The 26,842-nt window shown below is 34.5% G+C and overlaps 1 protein-coding gene across 6 annotated transcripts in view; it reads left to right on the top strand.

The window, feature by feature from the left end:
* The window catches only part of itga9 (integrin, alpha 9), a 199,804-nt gene that overhangs the window by 125,079 nt on the left and 47,883 nt on the right, over positions 1-26,842 (top strand). For all 6 annotated transcript variants that reach the window (XR_012388514.1, XR_012388516.1, XR_012388515.1 and 3 more), the window contains exons 16-18: positions 6,106-6,258; positions 10,485-10,561; positions 11,417-11,564. Coding sequence is in view for 2 of the 6 variants with exons in the window: in XM_073919446.1 (XP_073775547.1) it covers positions 6,106-6,258; positions 10,485-10,561; positions 11,417-11,564 (378 nt within the window). In the remaining 4 variants the exon portion in view is untranslated. The remainder of the gene's footprint in view (positions 1-6,105; positions 6,259-10,484; positions 10,562-11,416; positions 11,565-26,842) is intronic.

The following is a 26,842-nucleotide window of genomic DNA, read 5'->3' as shown; positions in this document are numbered from 1 at the left end:
ATGACTTAATTTTGTGTCTAATTTTTACGTTTTGTGACAAGTAGCCATTTTTGCTGAATAAATCCCTACAGTCTCTTACAACAGTGCTCTGCTTTGCATAGGCTGCCCAATAAACCTGTCAGGCTTTATTCTGTGATACCAACCTCCTGAACGCACCGTATTCCTAACTTAAGCATGCAGAAAGTCACACATCTGTGAACTAATAATAATAATAATTCTGTCATCTACAACAGACACAAATGCCCTTTTAACAGTGTAAATATGTCTAGTGAAGGTAAAACCTTGTGCACCGAGTACCACACCTCAGTTTCCTGCTGTAACTCTATCAGCGAGGGTCTTCTGAACACAGCACAGGATGCGCACTGTAATCTACTGCATCACCATGTGCTAAAACCTGGAAGAGGATGGGTGGACAGATGAGCGGAAGCCATGTGATAAAACTCAAGGGAAGCAAACAAAAAAAAAATGTTGCTGCCCTGGGTGCAGATGAAAGCCAGAGCGATTAAAGGTTTTCACAGCGATGTTTAAAGAAAAATAGGCTCATTTTAAGGCAAGGCATGTTTATTTATATAGCACATTTCATACACAGTGGCAATTCAAAGTGCTGTACATAAATAGGAATAAAACAGACAAGTGTAAAAATTAAAAACAAATAATATAAAAACAGATTCAACAGGCTATAAAAGAATGAAAAAGAAAAGAAAGACATAACAGTGGGATCTGTTGGATGTAGCACAGTGCTCATTCAGTAAAGGCACAGCTAAACAGATCTGTGAATGTGCATGTTGGAGCACATCTGATCATTTCTGGAAGCTGATTCCAGCAGCGAGAGGCGCTGTTAGTAGTTGAAGGCCGATTCACCCTACTTTGACTGAACTCTTGAAATTTCTAGTTTATATGATCCTTCGGTCGGTACGGGTCACCTTTATCAGGCTTGCGTTTCCACTACCAAAGGTACCCTTTTTTGGGCGTGGTGTATCACAAAGTTTCAGTCGACGTCATGCTCGCTCGAGAAAATGTCTACAATAAAGCTGCACAGGTCGCTCACATATTATATGAAAAGCACTTCTCACAAAACAGACACTTTACACACATCAACACTTCTGTATAAATGTTTATTACTAACTTTTCTATAAACATGAGTTGATTATAACTGCAGATCAATGACAGTGCGAAATAGCCTACTGTAACGTCTGTAATTGTATTAAATAAATAAATAAATGAACATATATGAACACATACAGACACTTACAGTCTCCAATATGTTACCAACTACAGAATAAATACACACAGCAGACATTTTGTCCTTAATTAGGTTCAAAACAACACAAAATATAGCCTACAGTCAGTGAAAACCTCTCATCTGTGACCGTAATCTTCAGCAGCACATGTAGCCTCTGTTAGAGAGTCATTCCATCATTCCCAGTTCTTATTAGTCCAAAAGTTGATGATAAAAATTAAAACAAGGCAGTTTTTTCACATTTGCTGAAGAAATAGCGTGCTCCTTGGCTTCCCCTTTTTTCCGCGCTCCACTCTCTTTCTGGATGTGTCATTCTCGCGTTTGTCAGCTTCTCACAGGATCGGGTTTCCAAAGCTTGTCAATAATCAAGCGCAAGTTACTATCATCAGCTCAAGAGGTTTGTTATTTCAGATATAGACGCGCGGTGACCGCAAGTAATCTCTTGCTGTGTATTTCAAACATGGCGTGTCCTTTGTTTACATTCTGGCTTGTTGCCTAAGCAAATGACGTATCTCTGTAAACCAATAGCGTTCAGCTGCGCATCTAGCTCCGCCTTTTGGTACCCTTTCTTGTGTTTGGGACCCTTTCGAAAGGGTGCCGAAAAAGTAGTACGGTACGGTTTGGCTCGGTAAGCCTTTTAATAGTGAAAACGACCATAGAAGCATACCAAACCGAACCGTACCTTACCGTACCACTCAGTGGAAACGGGCCATAAGTCTTGCAATGTTTTTGAGATGGTAGTATGCTGATTTACTAACTGCTTTGACATGACTACTGAAACTCAGATCTGACTCCAGAGTCACACCAACATTCTTGACCTTATTTTTTGTTGTTTGACCTTTAGAGCCTTGGAGCTCCGTTAGAGCCAAGGTATGCATTCACCTTGAGAACCTCATCTCTGTTCCCAAACACAATGACTTCAGTTTTCTCTTTGTTTAACTGAAGAAAGGTTTGGCACATCCAATTGTTAATTTCGTCAATGCATTGGCAGAGGGTGTCAAAGGAGCTGTAGTCATTAGACAGTAAGGCTAAGAAGATCTGAGTGTCATCAATATAGCTGTGGTAGGAGATTTGGCTCTTTCTCATTATTTGGCTCAGTAGAAGCATATACATCTCATGTACACTGTAAACATATCTATAATTTATCAGTTTTCAATATTTTGTGATTCATGATTTATTTGGTAGTTTTCTTCGTTTATTTATGGTTTTGACTTGCATTATGTGACCTGTTTCGTCCTACTAACATTGGTGAGCTTTTTCACTGGCATACTTCATCTTGGCCTCTTCACCTCTGAACAGTTTCAGCTGGTTGTTCCCAAGTCTTGAATAAAAATCAAAAGAAGATAGAGCTTTTTCTGTTGCAGCCACTCATCTGTGGAATAAATCAGGTCTTGACAGGCTCTTCCCTTGGTTCTTTCAAATCTTCTGTCTCTAGTATTTGATAGTCATTATTTTATTTTGTTTACAAGTATAGATTTTGTGTGCTGGTTGATTTGTAAAGCACTTTGGTCAACATTTGTTGTTTTTAAATGTGCTTAATAAATAAAGCAAACAAATAAACAAACAACTTTTAATATGTTTAATATGCATATGCCTTTCCAGCCAACCCATCTCTGAGAAACACCCATACATTCTCATACACACTCATACCTATTTAAAAATGTAAATAATATTATAATTATTTTATTCACAATATAGTGGAAACGAATAACTGATAAAATTGTTATTTAAAATTGAATATCACATAAATAGGCCTATTTTTAGCAAAGTTTTAATGCCATTTAAATTATCAACACTTTTTTTTTTACCTAATACTATTTATACAGTAAATACTTAAAGGTTAAATTATAATGCAAGAATACGAATTTGCTTGTAAAATTGTCATAGAAATATCACTAAGCAAAGAATAAAATATTTACTCCTTGTACAATACAAGACTGGTGGTTCATTCCGCTGTGGCAACCTCTGATGAATAAAGGGACTAATCCGAAGGAAAATGAATGATGAATACTAGACTTAGCAATATAAATTTTATAAATAATATTGTATATTAAAATACTAGCATAATAGAGTAAGTTACATATAAACCTGTAAGAAAAAATCTTGAAGTTAAAAATATTGAGTTTCCAAAAATATGTAAAATTTTATTTCTTTTTTTTCTGCACTCAGAAAATTACGTTTGCTATTTGTTCAAATTACTTATTTATTATGAGTTGAACCAACACAATTCTTGCATTTTTTGAGGGGACAACTTAACTGTTTTACAGTTGAGGTCAGGCAGAAGTATGACAGTAAAGCAGAGGAATTATTGAATTTTTTTTCTTTTTTAAATATTTCCCAAATGATGTTTAACAGAGCAAGAAAATTTTTCACAATACGTCTGATAATATTTTTTCTCCTGGAGAAAGCCTTATTTGTTTTATTTCAGCTAGAATAAAAGCAGTTTTTAATTTTTAAAAAAACATTTAATGGTCAATATTATTAGCCCCTTTAAGCTATATTTTTTGTCGATAGTCCACAGATCAAACCATCATTATACATTAAACCATCATTATAAGTTAACTTGAATGATTTGTGTTGAGACAACATGAAGTAATTAAGTGGAACCCATAAGTTTTTACAGTGTGTACAAGCAGTTCTTCAGTGATGCATAAACTACACATTTAAATATAAAGGGCTCTATTTTGACGGTCCATGTGCAGAGCGCAAAACGCAGGGCGCAAATGCTTTCAGGGCGTGTCAGGACGCGTTTTTGCTAATTTAAGGACGAGAAATCTGCCTTGCGCCGTGGCGCATGGTCTAAAAGGGTTGACTTTATTTTCTTAATGAGTTATAGGTGTGTTTTGAGAATAAACCAACTAGAGTCTCATCTCCCATTCCCTTTAAGAGTCAGCTGCGTCGCACCAAGAGCGCATTCGCTTTTTACAGGACACAAAGTAAGTCTAAGTGGAAAAAATGAGTATTTCACTAGCAAACAGTTAACAGTTTTTTAACAGAAAACTGTTAAACAGAGCATCTACTGCGTGAGAATGAGAGATAATGGATCACTTTCACATTCACTCTTGGATAGGAAACCTTTACGCACAGACATCAATTAGTCTATAAATAAATACTTTTGTTTGTTAAACGCAAATATTCGTTTTAAAACTATTTCTAAATTCAGTTCTAATTTCCAGCAAACGAATAAATGAACAATAATAACAAAATGTGCTCAAAAACCTGAGTTATATCCTAAAACACATGCTGTGTCCCATATGGTCTAAAACCTGACAGGTGGGCAAATCTCAGCTTGTTTTTAATAAAACAAATATAAATATGGATATAATAATAATAATAAATAATACTGCTAATAATAACAACATTATACAATAGCAAATTGTTATGAATGAACTGAAAAAGCCTCCCGAGATGAAGAAGATATAAAAGCAGTGGTTTTTCATATTTATGTAGGCTAGAAAATAATATGTTTTGTAATATTTTAATCCTTTATATTTATATTCTATATCTATTCTTATTATATCCTATATATATCCTTAATATAAATTTTTTTCATATGTAAAGATATTTGCCTATTGCTCTCTTGTGTGTATTAAGCAGTGTGTAAGTGAGGCGCAACTCTGCGCCGGAGTTTAGAACGGGTTAGTTTTGGTCTAATGAAAAACCTATTATAGTTTCTCAAAATAGCAACGCGCCAGCGGTCCGCCTCAGAACGCCTTCCTTTTTAGACCAGAACGCCTATGGGCGCACAAATGAGCGCTAATGCATTTGCTATTTAAACAGCCTAGCGCAACGCCTCAAAACGACTCTTGCGCCAAGCTGAAAAAAGACTATTGCGCCGCGCCTTGCGCCACACTGCGCCGGGTGTATGATAGGGCCCTAAAGCATTGTTTATAGAGATTATGTCATATTGGCTTTTCCAAGAAGTGAACTAAGATGTTAAATGCTAATGGTCTAATCTGATTCAATGATCTATGCTGAGCTAAACGTGCTTCCGCCAGACCTGGAGATCAGCTGAATAAATTTTTAAAAAATTGTAAAACTCAACAGTTTAACTCTAGTAAAGCTGTAAAACGAGCCTATTTTTAAATTAAGAGGAGGGCTCCTTTAATATCTTTCTCTATGTTCCGCCTCTGTAGTGTCTCTAATGAGCTTTGATCCCGTTCAGTCTCTCGTTCGACTGTTTCCACATCGTGTGCCAAAGGAAACACTCCTCAATCCGCCATGCTCTCTCATATTGCCAAAATAGGGGGAGATGAAGTGTTTCAGCACAGGGCAGTGCCAGCTTTTTCCAAACGCTCATCTGATAGCTTTTGGTGGCTCTTTAATGGCTCGGGACTCACTTGAGCGAGCCAGCGAGAGCTTCAAGGAGCTTTACGAAGAGCTTCGGGTATAAAGATTTTCACCACAAATAAGGTTTTAGCTTGTGTAAAGCCTGTTACAAGGCCACCGATTGGCTGAGTGGCTTGTCATGTGGGCTATTCATTTCAAGTTTTATCAGACTACGCTTTTATTTTGAAACAGATGTAATGTGTTTGTACTTAATTTATTTTATTATTTTTTAGTCTATGTATTGGTATCGAATGTAATTTATTTATTTTTATTAATTCAATTTGTATGTGTTTTTTTATGTGTTTGTTTATACATTTATTTTTTTATTTAATTATTATTTATTTTTTGCATTAATATCAATGGATTGGTATTAAATCTAATTTCTTTATTTTTATAACTGTTTTGTGTGTTTTTAAATGTGTTTTTATTTATTTATTTATTTATTTATTTATTTATGTTTCAAGACCTTGACACATTTCAGCTTTTAAGTGGCAAAGTTTTCAATTTTCCTTTTTTTGTGTGTGTGTCTTCAACAGAAAGAAGTGAAAGATGTGTTTGCCGCCATTGTGTTTGAGGCAGCCTATAGTTTAGGAAAACACATTGTTGATGAACATCAGGACCGTGATCTTCCCCCTCTGTCTCCTATATTACGCTGGAAAAAAGGAGAGAAGATCGCAGCGAAAAACGAGGTTTGTTTTAACTTTACTGCAACTAATAATCTATAATATTTAATCAATAAAAATAAATAAATAAATATAATAATAATAATAAAATATTAAATTAAATGTTTGAACATATTTTATATTTATATATTCTTTTCAATTAAATTAATGTATTTTTAACAGTATGTCATGTATAGATAGAATATATACATATTTTACTCAGATTAATATTTAGATTTTATTTATTTTATTATTATTTATTTTATGTAATAATATCAATGTATTGGCATTAAAAGTAATTTTTTTATTAATTTTATTTATCTACATTTATTTTGTGTTTGTGTATGTGTTTTTTATATTTTTTACAATTTTGTTCATTTATTAATTAATTAATTTAAGTTTATTTTTATGTTTTTTATATTTTTATTTCTGATCTTTATTTATTTATTTATTTGGATGTATTTTGTGTGTTTTAGATTTTAGTATTTTTTTCATTTATTTATTTATTTATTTTTATTGTGTGTGTGTTTTTTACATTTTTGTATTGTTGTTCATTTATTTATTTATTTATTTATTTATTTATTTATTTATTTATATTTAATTATATTTATTTTGTATATATTTTTGTTTGTTTTTCTGTTCTTTATTTATTTATTTATTCATTTATTTATATTTATTTTGTATGTATTTTTTGTATTTTTGTTAATTTATTAATTAATTAATTTATGTTTATTTATATTTGTTTTGTTTGTATTTTTTATATTTTTGTTCATTCCTTCATTTATTTTTTTATTTATATTTATTTATTTAAGTTGTATGTGTTTTTTGTATGTGTTTATTTATTCATTCATTCATTCATTCATTTATTTATTTATTTATATTTTGTATATATTTTTTTGTTTTTTTTGTTATATATATTAATAATATATATATAAATATTTTATATATTTCTTTATACAATATTATAGTATAGTAGCACAATATTTGTATGGTATATCATAGTATAGGTTTCAGACAGTATTTAGTAATAAATAACTACATTTTTGTGTGTAGTTTTAATAATAGTTTTAAATAAAAATTTGCTGTTTTAAAATTTTAATAACTGGACAATGATTTTCTATTGTAAATGAATGTAAGGTACAGAACTTTATAAATACCCTTGTTCTCATTTGTGATTGGCATTACCCAGCAGCTTTGAATGCCACAGATGACCCTCTTCTGTAGTCATAAATGTGGTTTTAGTTAGTCCTCAATAATGGCTGTTGACTCTTTGCTAGAGGAATGTTGACGATTGATGAATTTATTTGCCAGCAGCATGCTTCATAACCCGCTCTACTGCTGGAAACACAACACTGGCATCTTTCAGCACGTCAGGAATCCATTAAGATAGAATCTGGAGCTGTTAATAACTCTGTCCACCATCAGAAAGACTGCCTGGAGCGCTAAAACAATGGTGTTGATGTCAGAAATCGGCCAACACAAACTGTCTGAAGCATTATTACTGACTAACAAGTCTCATTACTTGTTAGTTAAAACATCAAATATAGAAATACTTTGATATATGTATTAAAAAATACAGTGAAATGTCAAAGTGTTATCGTTAAACAGGGTTATTAACTGCACAAAACATGCATAGTTGTCTTCAGGGTTTCCACGCTTCTTAAATGTATTTAAAATACTTGAATATCCGACATGTGTATTTAAGACCTGAAAAGTACTTAACAACAAACTCAGGTCCTTGAAAGTGCTTGAATTGAATTTGAATTTGAATTTGTTTATGCTGGGCCTCATGGTGGCGCAGTAGGTAAGCACGATCGCCTCACAGCAAGAAGACATTTTTGTTTGTCTCTCCTTGTTCTCCCCTTATTCGCGTGGGTTTCCTCTGGGTGCTCCGGTTTCCCCCACAAGTCCAAAGACATGCGGTACAGGTGAATTGGGTAAGCTAAATTGTCCGTAGTGTATGTGTGTGAATGAGAGTGTATGGGTGTTTCCCAGTGATGGGTTGCAGCTGGAAGGGCATCCGCTGTGTAAAACATATGCTAGATAAGTTGGCGGTTCATTACGCAGTGGCGACTGCAGATTAATAAAGGGACTAACCAGAAAAAAAAATGAATGAATGAATGAATTTGTTTATGGTTTTATTTTAACAATTGTACTCAATTGTTAAAAACAGAAAGAAAAAAATGTTGAATTTTTTATAGAAAATTCTACATATAAATCTTGTAAAATAACACTCACAAATAAAGCGCATTTTCTCAATATTTCAGAATTTTATATTTTATATTTTCTGAAAATATTGCTGAACTTGAATGGATTTTTTATGAAAGTTTTTTGAGCATGACTTTTTTTAAAATGGTCAAATTTTTTAAATTACTGACATTTTCAATGTAAATATTAAGTGTAAGTGAAATGTCAACTATAGTAAGGACGTTCATGACTCTATAAAAAAATATTGGTGCTTTAAAAAGTCCTTGAACTTGCTCTTCATGAAAACATGGAAATCCTGTGTCTTTAAAATATTAGTGTAATGCAAAGTAAATATTAACCGAATTCTAACAGAATTATTGATTGATTCATTTTAGATAAATTTAATTTTCTTTAAAAGAAAACTTTAATGATGCTAAAATAGATGCTTTATTATACAAATTGTAACAATTTTTTATTATTATTATTTGAACTCAAAAGCTTTCAAGAAACACTGCGGAAATTTCTATTGAAAACTGAAATTATATTATTTTTGCAATTTAGCAGCAAGAAATGACAGATAAAATTGTAATTTAAATGCTGTCACAAATATGAATGGGCTCTATGCACAGCTAGAGTTTTAAAGCCAACGATAAACTTTCGGTGGAGGCTTAATGTGAGTATTTTTTAATTTCACAAAGTTTACAGCATCCCTAATGTAATGTAATCACAAAACATTCAGTTAAAAAGACTTAAGCATTTATTTAGTTGTTCAACCGTAAAGTGATGTAAAAGACAGAATTAGCAACACAGTCTCACGGCAATTCGTAACTTTTTGATTTAGTGGCTAATTCGTATGAATTCGTGAGATCTAATTCGTACAATTTAGTACGACTTGCTCATCCCCCAATGACGGTTGGGTTTTGGGGGTGGGGTTAGGTGCCACGCCTCCTTTTTAAAATCATACAATTTCGTACGACTGAACTCAAACAAATTTGTACGAATTAGCCACTAAACTGGCAAAACGTAAAATACTTACGTTTTCTCGTGAGATCAGGCTGGAATTAGTCACTGAAGCCATCATTAGCAACAGGTTAGCGCAGAAATTCCATTGAAAATACAGAGGTAAAATAAACTGTCCTATTTTAAAGACTTGGCAATGGGGGAAATGGGATTTAATGCAGTGCTTCTTGTCCGGTCTGAGACCCACTTTATATCGTATATTTCCAGCCAGTGAAGACCGCTGATTTTTTAAAGAAATCAGACCTTAAACGTGACAGTTTTGTTATGGAAAGACAGTTCACTTGAAGCCCTGGAGCTGCCTGGCTGAAAATTAAAAGTTGGGGTTAGGGTTAGGGTGCATATAGCCCATTGTACTAATTTGGGCTTGAAGGTTTTAATGTTTAATGTTTAAATGACCAAAACGTTTTTTTACTATTTAATTATTAAATATTTTTTTATTTACTAAAGGTTAAATTAAAATTCAAAAATACGCATTTGCTAGTAAAAATGTCATGGACATATCACTATGCAAAAAGAGTTAAATAATTATTCATTACACAATACTAGAATACTAGACTTAGCAATATAGATTCTTTAAATAATGTTTATATATATATATATATATATATATATATATATATATATATATATATATATATATATATATATATATATATATATATATATATATATATATATATAAACACACACACACACACACACACATATATATATATATATATATATATATATATATATATATATATATATATATATATATATATATATATATATATAAATATATATATATATATATATATATATATATATATATATATATATATATATATATAAACAATATTGAAATACTACAAAAAAGATGATCTGTACAACAAATTCTCCAGTGATGGATACAGCAAATGTTTAAAAATGAATGCATTGTTTTTCTGGATAAATTGTCATACTGGAGTTTTCAAGAAGTGAAGTGTTGCCCAACAGCACCATCTAGTCTAGTGTGTTTAAGTGCAAAGCTGACTTCTGTGTCTGCTGTGTTTGACTCTTCACAGACGTGGTTTGAGAAAAACTGTCTATCAGATGACTGCGCCGCTGACCTCCAGCTTCATGGGAAACTGCTGCTGTCTGGGTAAAAACATTTACGTCAGTGTGAGGGTGTGGGCATACAGTTGAGGTCAGAATTATTAGCCCTCCTGAATTATTAGCCCCCCATATATCTGTTTACCGAAGGGGAGATTTTCTTATTAACACATTTCTAAACATTTTAATAACTAAAAAATGACTCATTGCTTTTATCTTTGCCATGATGACAGCACATAATATTTTTCAAGGTACTAGTATTCAGCTTAAAGTCATTGTGTAACAGTGGTTTGTTTTGTAGACAATCTGAAACTAATATTGCTTAAGGGGGCTAATAATATTGACCTTAAAATTGTTTTTAAAAAATTAAAAATTGCTTTTATTCTAGCCGAAATAAAACAAATAAGACTTTCTCCAGAAGAAAAAATATTATAGGAAATACTGTGGAAATTCCTTGCTTCCTACAATATAATTTGGGAATTATTTAATAAAAAGAAAAGAAATCGTATGAGAGCGAATAATTTTAACTTCATCTGCATGGGCATATGTTTGCAAAAAAACAGTTCATAAAATTAATATTATAAGGGGAGAAAATATATAAAAAAAATTATACAATTTTATAAAATTTGATGTCTCATTAGTTTTTTTGTTTGTTTGTTTGTTTGTTTTTTTGTTGTTTTTTGTTGTTATTTTGCTTATAAAACAAATGCTACAGTGATATATGCAGTAAATACAATAAACAGTATTGTGGGTGAATTTCTAGAAAAATCGTAAAAGCAAAACATACTTGTTAGGCTTTTTGCATTGTTTTAAATCTGATTTTGAATAGTTCTAATGGGTTTTATGGATTCGCATTATAAAACATGTGTAACTGATGTTCCTTTTGGTTTGTGTGATTACTCAGGCGTTACATCAGTTCTCATCTGGCTCTTGGTGGAGTCAAAAATGTCTCATTAAATCTGACCATCTCTAACGCTGGAGACGACGCTTATGACACCAACATTTACTTCAACTTCTCCAAAGAGGTTCATTATATCAACTTCCTGCAAAGAGTAAGTCACTCGTTTATTTGCATTCACCAGTCCAAACCAGACTTTTGACTAATAAACTGCTCCACTTTACATTTACATTTAGTCATTTAACAGATTCTTTTATCTAAAGTGTCTTACAAATGAGGATTAAAAAAAACATTAAAAATCATCCGAGATAAGTCTAAGCTAGTTTTATTTGCATAAATGGATTTATATATAATTATATAACTTAAGTTATATTTATTATAATATAAAATACAGACACTTTCCTACAAAGACATAATAAACAACAACAAAAAAATAATAATTAGCAATTTATTATGTTTTTATTATTATTTTGTATTTTATTTTATTTTTTTATTTTTTATTTATTTATTTATTTTATTAAAATTACTATTTAAATAATAATTATATAAATGTAAGGATTTATATATATTTATTATCATTTATTCATTCATTTTCCTTCGGCTTAGTCCCTTGTTCATCAGGAGTCGCCACAGTGAAATAAACCCCCCCATATATTTATTATTATTATTATTAATTGTTATTTATTATTGAGTTCTTGTAATTCAGTGTTTATAGGCAAGTATCTGGTGCAAAAGAGTGTGGTTTGTCCAGCTCACTCACCTGCATGAAGCACTATTAGAATTGCACAATATTTTCCCAGAAACATGGAGTGTTTATAAGAAAGTGTGGTGTAAATGAATAGGGATTGATTGATTGATTGATTGATTGATTGATTGATTGATTGATTGATTGATTGATTGATTGATTGATTGATTGATTGATTGATTGATTGATTGATTGATTGATTGATTGATTGAGCAAACATTTAAAAATCTGAAAACAGTAAAATTAGGTTGAATTAAGTTTAATGAGACTTTTGGATTGGCCGTTTGGATTGGCTATTTGCACTAATTGTTGGGTTTGCCATCAATCTGTTGTCAGATGGTGACAAATAATTAAACAAGCTGTCCTGAAAGTAGATCAGAATGGAAAATTGCATGTGAAGTATTGTGGAGATATGCTGTGTACTATATTTTCTACAAATGGAGAATAATGAAGTCAAAAAGTTGTATTTCATCGTAGCCTGATACAATAAAAACTAAAAAGCAAAATAAAAAAAAAACACATGCACAAAACATGCGCAGTTCGCGATTCATTCTGCTGTGGTGACCAAGCCAAAGGAAAATCAGTGAATGAATAATCACCACTGTTATATAGGGACAAATAGAATCTGCAGATTTGTATTATTATTATTTTATTTATTTATTATTATTATTATTATTATTATTAATATTATTATTATTATTATTATTATTATTATTATTATTATTACATTTTATTAATATTATTATGTTTTATTATTTTTTATATTATTGTTGTAGTTATTGTTGTTATTTTTATTGTTATTATTATTATTTAGATTTGTTTGCCATTTTTCCACTGAATTTAAGAAACAATTTAGGATTTATGCTTAATGATTTTAAGAGTATAGAAGCTGGAAACTTTTTAAACATATAACTTTAAAAAACACAACTTTTCTTTTAAGGTTTATAATATAAATTAATTTATAATTGCTTTTTTGGTTTTGGTAAATAAAGCTACAAATATATATATATATATATATATATATATATATATATATATATATATATATATATATATATATATATATATATATATATATATATATATATATATGAATAATATTACTGAAATTAATATAAAAACTGACAAATGAAGAGATTTTTAGACACATTTACACAAGTGAAGAAATAGACTGTATGATGGGAAACTGAATTGAATGATGGGAAATAGTTTTCAGTGGATTTGCAGTCTTAGTGAAACTGGAATAATTTTTTATTTTTTTTTACCTGTTTTCTTGCATTGAAAAGAAAAATAACATTGCACATACAGAGTCTGTATGCAGGGATAGTGTTTTAGACTTATTAGTTTCTTTGAACAATATGCAGTATCTATTCCTTGAAGGGAATCGCTGTGTAAAACATATGCTAGATAAGTTGGCGGTTCAATCCGCTGTAGTGACCGCTATTGAATAAAGTGACTTAGCCGAAGAAAAATGAATGAATGAATAAATGAATGAATGAATGAATGAATATGCAGTGTTCAGTGAGCAGAGGAAGCTGTGTAAACTGAAGGAAGGGAACAGATGTGATGTGAGTGTTTGCAGCTGGTTAGTGTTTGGTTATTATCTCAGCCTGACCGTCTCTCACAGATCCTCCAGTTCAGTTTCTCCTGCTCTGGATATCAGCAGAACATTTCCTCCTATAGTTCCTGCTGATTAGTGGAGAGACTCTCTAAGATTGCTGAAGGAGTCCCTTTAAGATCAACTTAAGCTTCTCAAGAGGGAAATGAAGCAGAATTGTTTGTTATAGTGGATGTTCTCAAATCTGAAATAGAGACCTTGTTTGGGCTTGTGGAAGTTTAATAACAGATGTATTTATTTAATGTATATTTTTTAAACCAATAGCATTATATTACTCACCTTTCTGTCATTTAAAAAAGAGTAACCGTTCATTAATTTTAGAAAAGTATTTTCATTAAAATATACAGAACAAAATACATTTGTTTAATATAGATTTAGGGGCTGCACGGTGGTGCTGTGGTTAACGATGTCGCCTCACAGCAAGAAGGTCACTGATTCAAGCATCGACTGGGTCAGTTGGCATTACTGTGTTGAGTTTGCATGTTCTCCCCGTGTATGCATGGGTTTCCTCCGGGTGCTCTGGTTTCCCCCACAGTCCAAACACATTTGCTATAGGTGAATGGAATAAACTAAATTGTCCATAGTGTATGTGTGTGAATGAGTGTGTATGGGTGTTTCCCCATGATTGGTTGCAGCTGAAAGGCTGCATAAAACATATGCTGGATGAGTTGGCGGTTCGTTCCGCTGTGGTGACCCCTGATTAATAAACGGACTAAGCCAAAAAGGAAATGAATGAATGAGTAATATACATTAGTTTCATTTGTTTTAAAATTTGATTTAAAATGTTTACACATATATAATTAAAAAAATTAAGAAATGTAATGAATGTCTAATTTTAAGGGATTATATTAATATTTGACATATTTCATCTTTCAAGTCAGCTTTTACTCACATTCTTGTCATTCAGCTTCAATGATTTTATTTCTTTATAATATTTATATGACAGTTTAAATTTTTAGTTTCTTTATTATGACTTAAACAGTTCTTCATTGGGTTTTTTTCCCCACTTTAACTACATCAATTAAAAAAGAAAAGAAAAAAAAATGGTGAGGCAAAACTGGCCCATCAATAACTCCAGAAAAACGACTATTTAAAGAGATTTAAAAAAAAAAATTAAAAAAAAAAAAACCTTCCATAACCTTTACCTTCCATATTATCAATGTTTTTCCTGAGAGAATATTTGGAGCCTGGCAGAATGAGCTCTATTTTAACGATTTAGGCACAAAGTCTAAACTGCATGGTGCAAAAGCATTAGGGCCATGTCAGAATCCACTTTTGCTATTTTAAAGAATAGTTTGCTCTGCGGCGCATTGTCTAGCAGGGTTGTGCTTATTCTCTTACTGAGTTCTGGGTGTGTTTTGAGCATAACGTGCATTAAACCTATCAGAGTCTTATCTCCGAGTCCCTTTAAGAGTCTGTTGTGTCGCACCATGGTGCATTTGCTATTTACATGGCGGACTTTGTACAGTAAGTGGAAAAACGTTTCACTAGCAAGAAAACTGCAGTGCAAGGATTAAGAATGAGCTTTATTTTGTCTTTCTCTTCACTTCTTCTCTTCACCTCACGGAGGCAGTGGTTTTTAAATTATGTATAGAAATTAATTTTTTTTCTGTAATATTTTAATCTTTAATTCGTTTTAATATGTAAAGATATTAGCATATTGCTGTACATTAAGCAACATGTACGTGTTTAAGGCTTACAACTAATGTGCTCTGTGCTGGACTTCAGACCTGCTTTCAGCTGGTCTATTGCCATTCTATTTCAGTTCCTTAAAATAGCAATGAGCCAACAATGCGCCTTAACACACCTCCATTCTAGACCAGCACACCCATGAGTCCACAAAGTGGCGCAAATGGATTTGCTATTTAAACAACGTGGTGCAAAACGGGAAAATTAGGGTTGCACAGGTCTGAAAATAGCAACTCACCATGCCAAACACGTCTTTTGCCTTATTGTGCCAGGTGTAGAATATGGCCCAATGTGTTCATTCACTTTTACTGCTTAAAAGAAGGGCAGCACGTACACTCTACAAAACATCTCCATTTCAACAAACCATTTACTATCACCTACTTTGCCACATATTAATAATTATTAAGGAAGTTGGGTAGGTTAATAAATACAAATAAACAGCAAATATCTTAACAATATGCAGGTATCAAGCCAATAGTTAATCGTGAGAATTAATGAATGATCTAAAGTGTTACCGAAAAGTCATATGCTTTCGGAAAGGTAAGCAAACCATAACAAAATCTTTAAATTATTAGTCGGACCTTAATGGATCATTTATTTGCATTTTTATTTGATAACCGCTCAGATTTCACTCTATATATCCTCGTGTTTGGAAACAGACAGAGCTCATAATTGTTTAACATCATCTTAAATTTCCTCATGATTATTTACACACTATGAGAGTCATCTGAGAGGGATGTGTCCGGACTGCTGAATAGCTGGAAGTGTATTGAGAGACACAGTGTTTGTTGTTGTAATGCTGTATGCACCGCAGGACTCCTCTAATTGTCGTCTGTGTTGATGTGACCCGTCCAAACGCTGCATCCCTTCAGCTCTCCATCATGCCGAGTGTGAACCTCTATTCAAGGAGCTCCTGTTGTCCTTTTGTTTGTCTTGCAACCCAAACCATCTGCAGAGGTGAATTGCTTTCAGAAGCTGAATCTCTGCATTCATGGTGAAGAAACACACTCACTTTAATTCGATAAACCATGGACGGCGCTTGTATTAGATTGCAGCTTGTGAAGCAAAGGCCTTCAAATTGGTCTCTGAGAAGCAATTCGATTTATTTCGGTGTCACCAGAGCATTAAATGACAAGAGAAACAAGTTGGTTTGAAATTAGTTTAAAGGGGCCCTATTATGCCCCTTTAAAGGAGCAAAATAATTCTCTGATGTCCCTAGAGAGAGAGAGAGTGTGTGTGTGTGTGTGTGTGTGTGTGTGTGTGTGTGTGTGTGTGTGTGCGTGCGTGCGTGCGTGCGTGTGTGTGTGTGTATGTGTGTGAAGTTTCAGCTCAAAATACCACACATACAATGTTTTATAACTCTTTGAAGCTGACCCTTTAAGGCCTTGTCACTTTAAATTCAAATGAGATTGTGCTCTTTTTAAAAGAGGGTGGAGCTACAAATGCCTGTCAAAACAGGACTAAAGTTATCTGTGTGGAAAAACTGAAACTGCATCCTAAAACTCGACATTTATAATCCTCTTAGTCGCTGACATTATCTTCAGCAGGTGAAAACTCCGACAGCTGCTTATCATTCCGGGTTGTTTATGCTAATGAGGGAAAGATGGTCACTAATGGGCGGGGCTTTCCTCCTTAGTGACACATGCAAAGGGAAAATGTCAATCAAAGTATTTTTGCAGACTGTTTTTATTAAGTTTGATTATAAAAAAAAAATGTAATGAATTAATTTTTACCAGCTACTGTTCATACACTGTTGCCACACAACTGTGTTTAAACCCCTTATAGAAGTGATTTTTGCATAGAAAATCCCCTTTAAGAGTTTATTTTTAAGTCTTGTTAATGTTTCAGTTTAATAACACACAGCCAGAGCTTTGTGGCTCATGAAAACACAACTTTCCTTCCTGTATGACAAAATGAAAAACAATTATCAAAATAGTTGGGATAAAAAACACTCCACGGGCTTCGGAAAGTGGAATTTAAGAGGGTTACAGCAAGTAGGTCGCTGTTTTGAGTCCAGTTCCCCCACAGTCCTAGTTCATGCGCTGTAGGGGAATTGGATAAACTAAATTGGCCGAAGTGTACGTGTTTGCATGTTTGAGTGTATGGGTGTTTCCCAGTACTGGGTTGCAGATGGAAGGGCATCCGCTGTGTAAAACATATGCTGGATAAGTTGGCAGTTCATTCCGCTGGGGCGACCACTGATTAATAAAGGGACAAAGCTGAAGGAAATTGAATGAATGAATGAAGATTAAAATGATTATACAATAAATGTAACAAAAAAAAGTGTCAGAAGGTTTTGGTTTACAAAGATGAAAAAAAGATGGAAAAAAAAGATGTTTAATTACGCAATAAAGGATGCATTACAATTTTAAAAGGTGTAACATGTAACATATATATATATATATATATATAAAAATCACTCCTCCCACAAAAGTTTCAAGCATAAAATATTTTTTTTATGTCAAGGAGCTGAAAATTCTGCTTTTAATGTCAGGATTAAATGACATTTGACAGTATTTTCACAAAGAAAACTTGTTTTAATTGATATAATTGTTTCAGAGTTTTTACAGAATTTTTGTAGTTATTAAATTTAGCTTCTGTGAGCAAAAGAAACATCTTTCAAACACATAAAAAAATACTACAAATCCCATATTTGAGAACACTAGGGCCTTATCATACACCCTAACGCAATTAGGTGCAAGATGCGTATGGTGCAATTTTTTGTGCTATTTTCAGACCAGCACAATTATAGTTTTGTAGTTTTCATGTTTTGCACCAAGTTGTTTAAATAACAAATCTATTTGCATCACTTTGTGGATTCATGAGTGTGCTGGTCTGAAAATTAGATGTGTTTAGGCGCATTGTTGGTGCGTTGCTATTTTAAGGAGCTGGAGCGCCATTGACCAACTAAAAGCTTGTTATTTTTATTACTAGTATTATTTATTTTATGCATGTGTATATCATATTTATATTCTTAAAAACAAGTTTAGATTTGACAGCCTGTCGGGCTTTGGAGACATCTGCATCACCATATGGGGCATAAGTACAGGACTTGTGTTTGGATATAACTCAGTTATTTCCACACTTCATTATTATTGTTCATTTATTCATTTGCTGGAAATTAGTACTGAGTTTAGAAATAGTTTTTCGACAAATCTTTGCGCTTAACAGACGTAATTAAAAATATGTAGGCTAATGGATGTCTTCAGTGAGTTCCGCCGTTTCCTTATTCACAAAAGTAAAGGAGTAAAGTAAAAAGTAAAGCGGAAGTAAAGAGACCAAATGGAGGAGGCTCCTTCTTTATCCTCGTGCTGCAGATGCTTTGTTTAACTGTTTTCTCACTAGTGATGTGTTCAGTTTTTACACTTACAAAGCTCACCATGTAAAAAGCAAATGCTCCAAGGTGCAACGCAACTGACTCTTAAAGGGAATGTGAGATGAGACTCTGATTGGTTTAATGCACAATATGCTCAAAACACATCCAGAACTCAATAAGAGAATAATGTATATTTACAAATATTCACATCTGTAGATTGTTGGATTTGTTTTTGATTTAAATTGTTGCATCTCTCCCTCACCCCCTCCTTTTTATCTTTGCTTCATGTTCCCACCTCTTTATCTCCGGCCAACTATTTTAGTGTTTTTGATAGACATCTTCATCTATTGCTGAAACAAACCATACTAATCTAGAAAGAACATCAGATTCAGAAACAAACAATGCAGGTGTCACACAGTCTCTATGCCTACAGTATGTCCAGGTGGCTGATGGGTCAACACATGCCCTTCCCTCCATGGGAGCACCAGCTGTGTGTTTGCAGTTTAGGAAATAGAGGACATTCTTGAGCTGGAGTTGTTCCTGGGTTTTCCTGCTAGTACTTTAGGGGACATTGTATCAGAGCGTTGCTTATTTAAAGCGACTTGATGAAGACAAAGGGCATGTCTCCTCACTGGGGCCAGACAGAGGGAGACGGCTGAGTCAATAATGTCCAGTGTGGTTTTTTTTGACACATAAAGTACATCAGAAAGCTTGTATTGCTTTTGTTCAAGAGCCATTGTAAGTAATATTATGTATTAATATTATGTAAACAAAAAAGCGACTGGATATAATTGTTAAATTGAAGGATTGTGAGTCTGGTATGTTAGGTGTTAAAAAGAATTGAGAGCTATATAATCAGTTAAGGCTATAGAGTCATTTCTGACTTGTGATTAATCAAATTCACACGAATGCATGATAATTCGGGACATAAATATGAGCCTGTACCGATATTTATGTTTTGTTTTGATTACTGTCAAAAACTATTAATAGTTTAGATTTAAGTTCTGTTGATTAATGTGTTTACTAACCCAAACCAACAATGAGTAATGTATTTATTACAGTAGGTATTCATCTTTGTTAATAATAATGGAGTAACATTGTTTATTATAAGTTTGTGTTAATTTACAGCACACTAACTAATGTTTACAAGCACAAGTTTTGATTTTAATAATGCATAAGTTAATGTTGAACTATGATGAATAAATGCTGTACAAGTATTGTTTATTCTTAGTTCATGATGTATTATTAACATTATTTACTGAAACCTGATTGTAAGGTGTGCCCCCCGAATCTTTTAGCCATTGTTATTGTCTTAGCATGACTATTAAAATAGTGTATGGTCGATGGTTTACATTTATTTTATTTGTTATGTTTATCAAGGCCATATTTACTTGATCAAATGTACATTAAAAACGTTATACACATATTTATTCAAACTGTATGTTGTACATTTTAGGTATTATATGCACAAATGATTGTGAAGCATTATTACAGTTCAAAATAAAAATCTTTTTCAATATACTTTTAAAGATAATTGATCCCACTATATATTTAGTGGCCTTAACTAATATGTACTCACACAGGAATTAATAGTTTGTTACAATCTTATTATTGTGTAAATACATGTATTTATTGTGTACTTATGCTTGATTAAATACCTGTATGTAATTACATCTGTAATTAACATTTGTAAATACACTGTAAACTATCCCTTACATTTTAACCCACCCTTAAGCCTAACCATGCCACCAAGCCTATCCATAATCTAACCTCTATCCCAACTCAAGAGCACCACAAGTGTTCTCAAATACATTCTAAACACAGTAAGTACATTGTATTTATATTTTTGATGCAAGTACATAGTAGTTAAGGACACTTAATATAAAGTGGGACCAGATAATCTATTTCTGTGAAGCAGATTGAATGTTTAGCATCTTCACTCCAGTCTTATATACACATATTTATGATGTGCTACTTTACTTTTCTTTGATGCATAGCCGGCCCTCCCTATAAGCGAAAATTAAACAAAACTAACGTTATCCTTAAAACTGAGGGGCAAAATTGTATCATAACTCTATATGATATCATGAAATCATAATCTAATAGCACGTTTATCGAAAATAGGCAATTGCATATTAATAAAAATAGTCTACTTATATAAAATATTTAGTATTTTTCTGGTTTTACAGACCTTTTTTTTTTCTTTTGTTTAAAACGCATTTTACTGAAATGCAATAGTAGTAAAGTGTCTTTTACTGACATATTTTGCACATTAATAATATTTTTCTTGAGACATAAAAGATGGTCAGCAACAATTCTCAGGTAGGCTGTGGCGTTGGCACGATGCTCAATTAGTACTAGTTGGCTCAAAGTGTGCCAAGAAAACATCCCCCACACCATTACACCACCACCACCAGCCTGAACCGTTGATACAAGGCAGGATGGATCCATGCTTTCATGTTGTTGACGCCAAATTCTGACCCCACCATCTGAATGTCGCAGCAGAAATCGAGACTCATCAGACCAGGCAACGTTTCTCCAATCTTCTATTGTCCTATTGTTTTGATTAGCCTGTGTCCTCACGTCCTGCTGTAGCCCATCCGTCTCAAGGTTGGACGTGTTGTGTGTTCAGAGATGCCCTTCTGCATACCTCGGGTGTAACCATAGACTGTAAAATATATGGACGTAGTATCCGTGACGTCACCCATAGGTTTCTAAAGAGCGCAAAAGAAGCCACATGTAGACGCGGCCAACTGTCGCCATTTTGTTCGCGCGTCATCACACCCACGGCGGGATACCAAACAAGGGCAAAGAGTCGGAGAGTGAGCGGAGCTACAGACACCTGCAGGCATTTAGCTTGGACCTGCTTCAGACACACTTTACTTTGGGAGAAATGCTTAATACTGTATCACCTGTGACTCGTTTGTGTTCTGACCAATTGTGCTTGGTTGTATACAATATCAATAAAGTGTTTAGACTTTTAAAAACACACTGCTGTAATACATTGAGCCACTAAACATTGTTCTTATGACGTTTTTTCAACAGGAGGAAAACGCGAATTACTTCCAAACACTTCAGATATAGTCTGTGTTAGTTAATGTAAGACTATTGATGAAATCCAGCATAACACTGTATGACAACACTTCAGATGACTGATCTAGAGCCTACAGCTAATCAATTCGTCAGATTCTGGAGTGCATTACAGCTCTAAATATAAATATAAACGATAAATGATCTTAAATAAAACAAATACATGTATAGAGATGGTATATAATATAACTTTACTCACATGGGAAACGGAGGCCACGTGAATGGTTTGTGAGCACAATTAAGTGCACTCAGCACGCCATGCCATCTAATAATTGTAGGAAACAAGTCCAAAAGGCAGTTGACTGTGTAAAGCCACATAAAACAACACAGAAATACAATAAATATGTCGAGTTCAGTGGCTAATCTGCAGGATTCAGCTGAGGTGACGTGACGGTGACCAGCTAGACCTAACTGTCACTCAAGTGGCCACTCCCTTAATTATGCAAACTTAATATAACTTAATATAAAGGAAACGGATGAGTTATAAAAAAATTCACCCCCCTCACAGTTGTCATGAAGGGTAATATTACCTGTATTAACCAAAATCTTTTTTTGTACCAGGCTGTAAACACCTTTTTTCTGCTGTAAAGTTGGCCATTCTAACAGTGGGCTCAATTGAAATTTGCTCTATTTTGGAGCCAGGAGCGGCCAGGACTAGCGGAATTTCGGATGAATTGCAGTTTTAGTTACTTCCGTATTGGCTTCCTGAGAGAGAGCGAGAGGTTGCCGCTTGGGTGTAACGAGTCCTTATTTGAGTTACTGTTGCCTTGCTATCAGCTGAAACCAGTCTGGCCATTCTCCTCTGACCTCTGGTATCAACAAGGTGTTTGCGCCCACAGAACGGCTGCTCATTAGATATTTTCCCCTTTTCTGACCATTCTCTGTTAACCCTAGAGATGGTTATGCTTGAAAATCCCAGTAGATCAGCAGTTTTTGATACACTCAGACTAGCCCGTCTGGCACCAACAACCATGCCACATTCAACCGGCGAGTGTATGTGCCTAATATCATGTTTTAGGGAACTATAGGGTCGCTGAACTGCAGCCAGAGAATGTAAAAATGCATGATCCGGTGCAGATAGACACCACAGACCACAAATTATCGACCACCGAGTGCTCTTGAACTGTAAAACGGGGCACAATCAGTCCGCAGGCTGCCAGTAGAGATGCCCTGCTGTATGTTAGCAGTGCTGGAATCTGGGGGAAAACAGAGTGTGAATGTAAACCCTCCAAATGAGTGCAAAACGTGAGGCCAAAACCTCAAACTCTTCCCCTGAGAGTCACCAAGTGCATGAAAAATGGCTTTTGCAAACAGTCCCAGGCTTTCCCGCACCCCCTCGTCTGCTATTTATTGATGTATTTTCTTCTCCGGCAGCAGCAGTTCTTGTTATTGCTGCGACGTGGCTAAGAATAGCTGCCGTATAAACTGAAGAATGGGGAACACGTGCAGGACCTCACGTGGAGCCGAAGATCTCAGAGTTAAGCGCTCATCCTCTCCATTGTGAAGCCGTCTGGTTTATCGCTGGCCCTGATGGATTCTGTGAAAGGATGAACTCTCGCTTCAGGAACGCTTCACTCCTCATGGCGTGGAAACACAACTGTTTACATGAAGCAGCCGGTGCCGATCTGCTGTGTTTAGAGAAAGCTGGCTGCGGTCCCTCTCACTGTTCTGCCAGAGTACAGTTATTTACCAACCAGTCAAGTCACATTTATTTATCTGGCACTCTATGCGGTACAGATTGTTTCGGAGGTGCTTCACTATAATAAACAAGAAAGTAACATCAACAAGTGTTCATACTGTAGAATTCATTAGGTAGAAATTAAATTACATTTCACTTGCGATTAACCCTCTGGGGTCTGGACTGGAAAAGTTCTGAGGTGCCCTGATATCTGTCCTTTTTTCGAGATGCTACACACTCACCGGCCACTTTATTAGATACACCTTACTAATACCGGGTTGGACCCCATTTTGCCTTAAGAACTGACTTAATCCTTCATGGCTTAGATTCAGCAAGGTACTAAAAATATTCCTCAGAGATTTTGGTCCATATTGACATGATAGCATCATGCAGTTGCTGCAGATTTGTCACTGCACATCCATGATGCAAATTTCTCGTTCCACCACATCCCAAAGGTGGCCATTTTCCTTTGACCTCTGGCATCAACAAGGCATTTGCACACACAGAACTGCAGCTCACTGGATATTTTCTCTTTTTTCGGATCATTCTCTATAAACCCTAGAGATGGTTGTGCATGAAAATCCCAGTAGATCAGCAGTTTCTGAAATACTCAGACCAGCCTGACTGGCACCAGCAACCATGCCTCGTTCAAAGTCACTTAAATCACCTTTCATCCTCTCCTCGTCTTGACCATGTCTACATGCCTACATGCACTGAGTTGCTGCCATGTGATTGGCTGATTAGAAATTAGCAATAACGAGCAGCTGGACAGGTGTACCTAATAAGGTGGCCAGTGAATGTATAAGTGGCTAAAGTCGAACAGCACTGTAAACAGCACAAACTAGGTTACAATAATACATTGGCTTCATGTATGTTCAAGTTTTTGAAACCAAAATAACTCCATGAAAAACACAATATTTGATCACAAGACTTTTGAGAACAGGATCTTGTAGCCTAGAGTGTTTGCTTCACAATGATGTGAAAGTCATCTTGTTTACTTGCTTACAGAAACCAATATATTATTTAAATTTTCTAAGACACTGAAAACTCTACTGCTCATATGCGATGAGGCGTAAACTATCATCACTAATGCAGTGATTCACACCTGAGAAAACTAAGAGCTGCCTAATGAGATGCATAATAGAAGAACTCCTGCAGACGACATCCTTTCAACTTTTTAGTTCACACTAAATATGCTTTCTGCGTTGAGAGGTGCCTTTTTTGAATTGTTTTCTAATGGTCATGAGAACTTTGCATGCTGCTTATGTGCCCTGCTTGCCTCGCATGTTATAATCACCTACTGCGCTTCGTGTTTTTGTAGTTTTGCTGTGTGTGTCTGCAGCTAAAAAAAATCAACTCTTAGCAGAAAAGCCTGCTTCAAATCAAATGAAAGCAGAGACAGCAATTATGTCACTGTTTTGGGTAACACTTTAATGGTCCATTTGAGTATTAGTAGACTGTCAGTTAAACTCCGTGGACCCGGTACCGGGTTCGTGACGTCATCGACTTTCGCTTTAAAGGGTCATGAAACCCCCTCGTTTCAGCAGGGTGTTTTCACACCTCTACTTTGGAAAAAGTCAGAAAAGTGGGCGTGTCCAGCTCTGTTTAGGGGGGAGTGTCGAAGGAAGAAAAGAGGCTTGGTGTGGGAGTGTCTATTTGGGCGCGCTGAATTTCAGAGTCAAAACACACACCCACAGCGGACAATGTGACTTTGTTTACATGGACATCTGTAGTCGAATTATTTGCCAAATTATTAAATGATGGAATTTAACTGCAGTTTGGCTCTTTCATTCAGGGAATTCATTCATGTCCCTCGCGACAAACGTGATATTTGATTCGAGGCGCTGCTCTAAGCGTGTATTTTTCATGCAATGTTTGATACCGCACGGCGAATGAGAGAAAAAAAAACTCAGCATTTCCCGGAAACTTAGATGCACACGGCAGGTAGCGTCAGAAAGCGGCGTGTGTTATTTCGGTCACAAAATCCTACACGAGGTTATAGTTTGGTTGTAGTGCTAACTTGTTTACACTCGGTGCAATAGTTTGTAAAAATACGAACTGAATAAACAAAGAGCACTGGTCGCTCACTTACCAAATCTGTAGTGACAGGACAATCCACAGCAACTAGAGCCGCGTCTTTATTTAGAGGAGACTACAAGCGAATCCGGATCTCAGCGTTTGCAGATGAGAACAGCTCTCAGGTAAACAATGTTCCTCCTTTGACACGTAAGTTATTGTAGTCGAGCGTCGCGTACACTGTTAATCCACACGTGACTCCAGCTGCGCTCTCACAGAGAGAAAATGAAAACAAAACTTAACTGCAGCAAACTATAAAAGCAACACTTCACGCTTGTTTTGCCAACACAACGTGGTGTCTTTGTCGTCTAAACACTGTGACAGTAATGAATATTAATGAAGTTGATTGGTTTGAACCAAGCCTTACTCATGCATTAATGCATCACACTGTAAGACGTAATAAGACACACTCTGGCACAGACGTCCAGTCTGCACGCTGGAATACACGCTATTATCTCATGGCCGTGACGCAGCTTCAAAAATTTGTTTCAAACCGGAAGTTCGAATTTGCTTGAAATAACGCAAAAACAACCAATTTACACTTTTTAGTGAAATATATGTGTCCTAATAGTGTTTTTAGCAGTGTGGGACACATATACGACTGTCAACAGCTCAAAAAATGTGTTTTGGTATTTTGTGACCCTTTTACGATCTAAAGGGCTAGCATTGCACCAGACCCCCTTAAGTGGTTTCGTTTGAAAGTGTAGAATCTATATTTTATGTACATATGATTTTTATTTACTTTGATTTTTATTGTACTGTACAAAAGTTATTTACACTTAAATACACAGTATTTTGAATTGCCATGTTTCCATGGCGCAGATGTGAAAACAATACATTTATGATCAATAAGCAGCCCCAGATAGCACAGACAGCTGTCATCTCTTACCTTATGCTGTGCTTTTTAGGGCCATTCTCCTCTGTTTTTGAGGTGATGTGCATAAGGATCCTTTTATATGTCTGACGTGGTCCAAACACAGTGAATTATGTTTGATCAAACAAAAGAATAGTGAAATATGAAAACAATGATCAGTCCCTGTGGCTTGTACAGCACCTCTCATCAGTTGGAATACAATAACTTTTGCATAGATTATGGTGGAGACATTTTTCTTTATCCTATGATTACAGACATGTGCGGGAACCACCAAAATTAATTACAGCATGCTAGACCACACAGAACCTAAAAGGTACACTTTTAAATTTGAGTTCATAAAAAAAAA

This window comes from Danio rerio, chromosome 13 (assembly GCF_049306965.1).
Source record: "Danio rerio strain Tuebingen ecotype United States chromosome 13, GRCz12tu, whole genome shotgun sequence".
NCBI lineage: Eukaryota > Metazoa > Chordata > Actinopteri > Cypriniformes > Danionidae > Danio > Danio rerio.
Note: the sequence above shows the minus strand (reverse complement) of the source record. Positions and strands in the feature narration are given on the sequence as shown.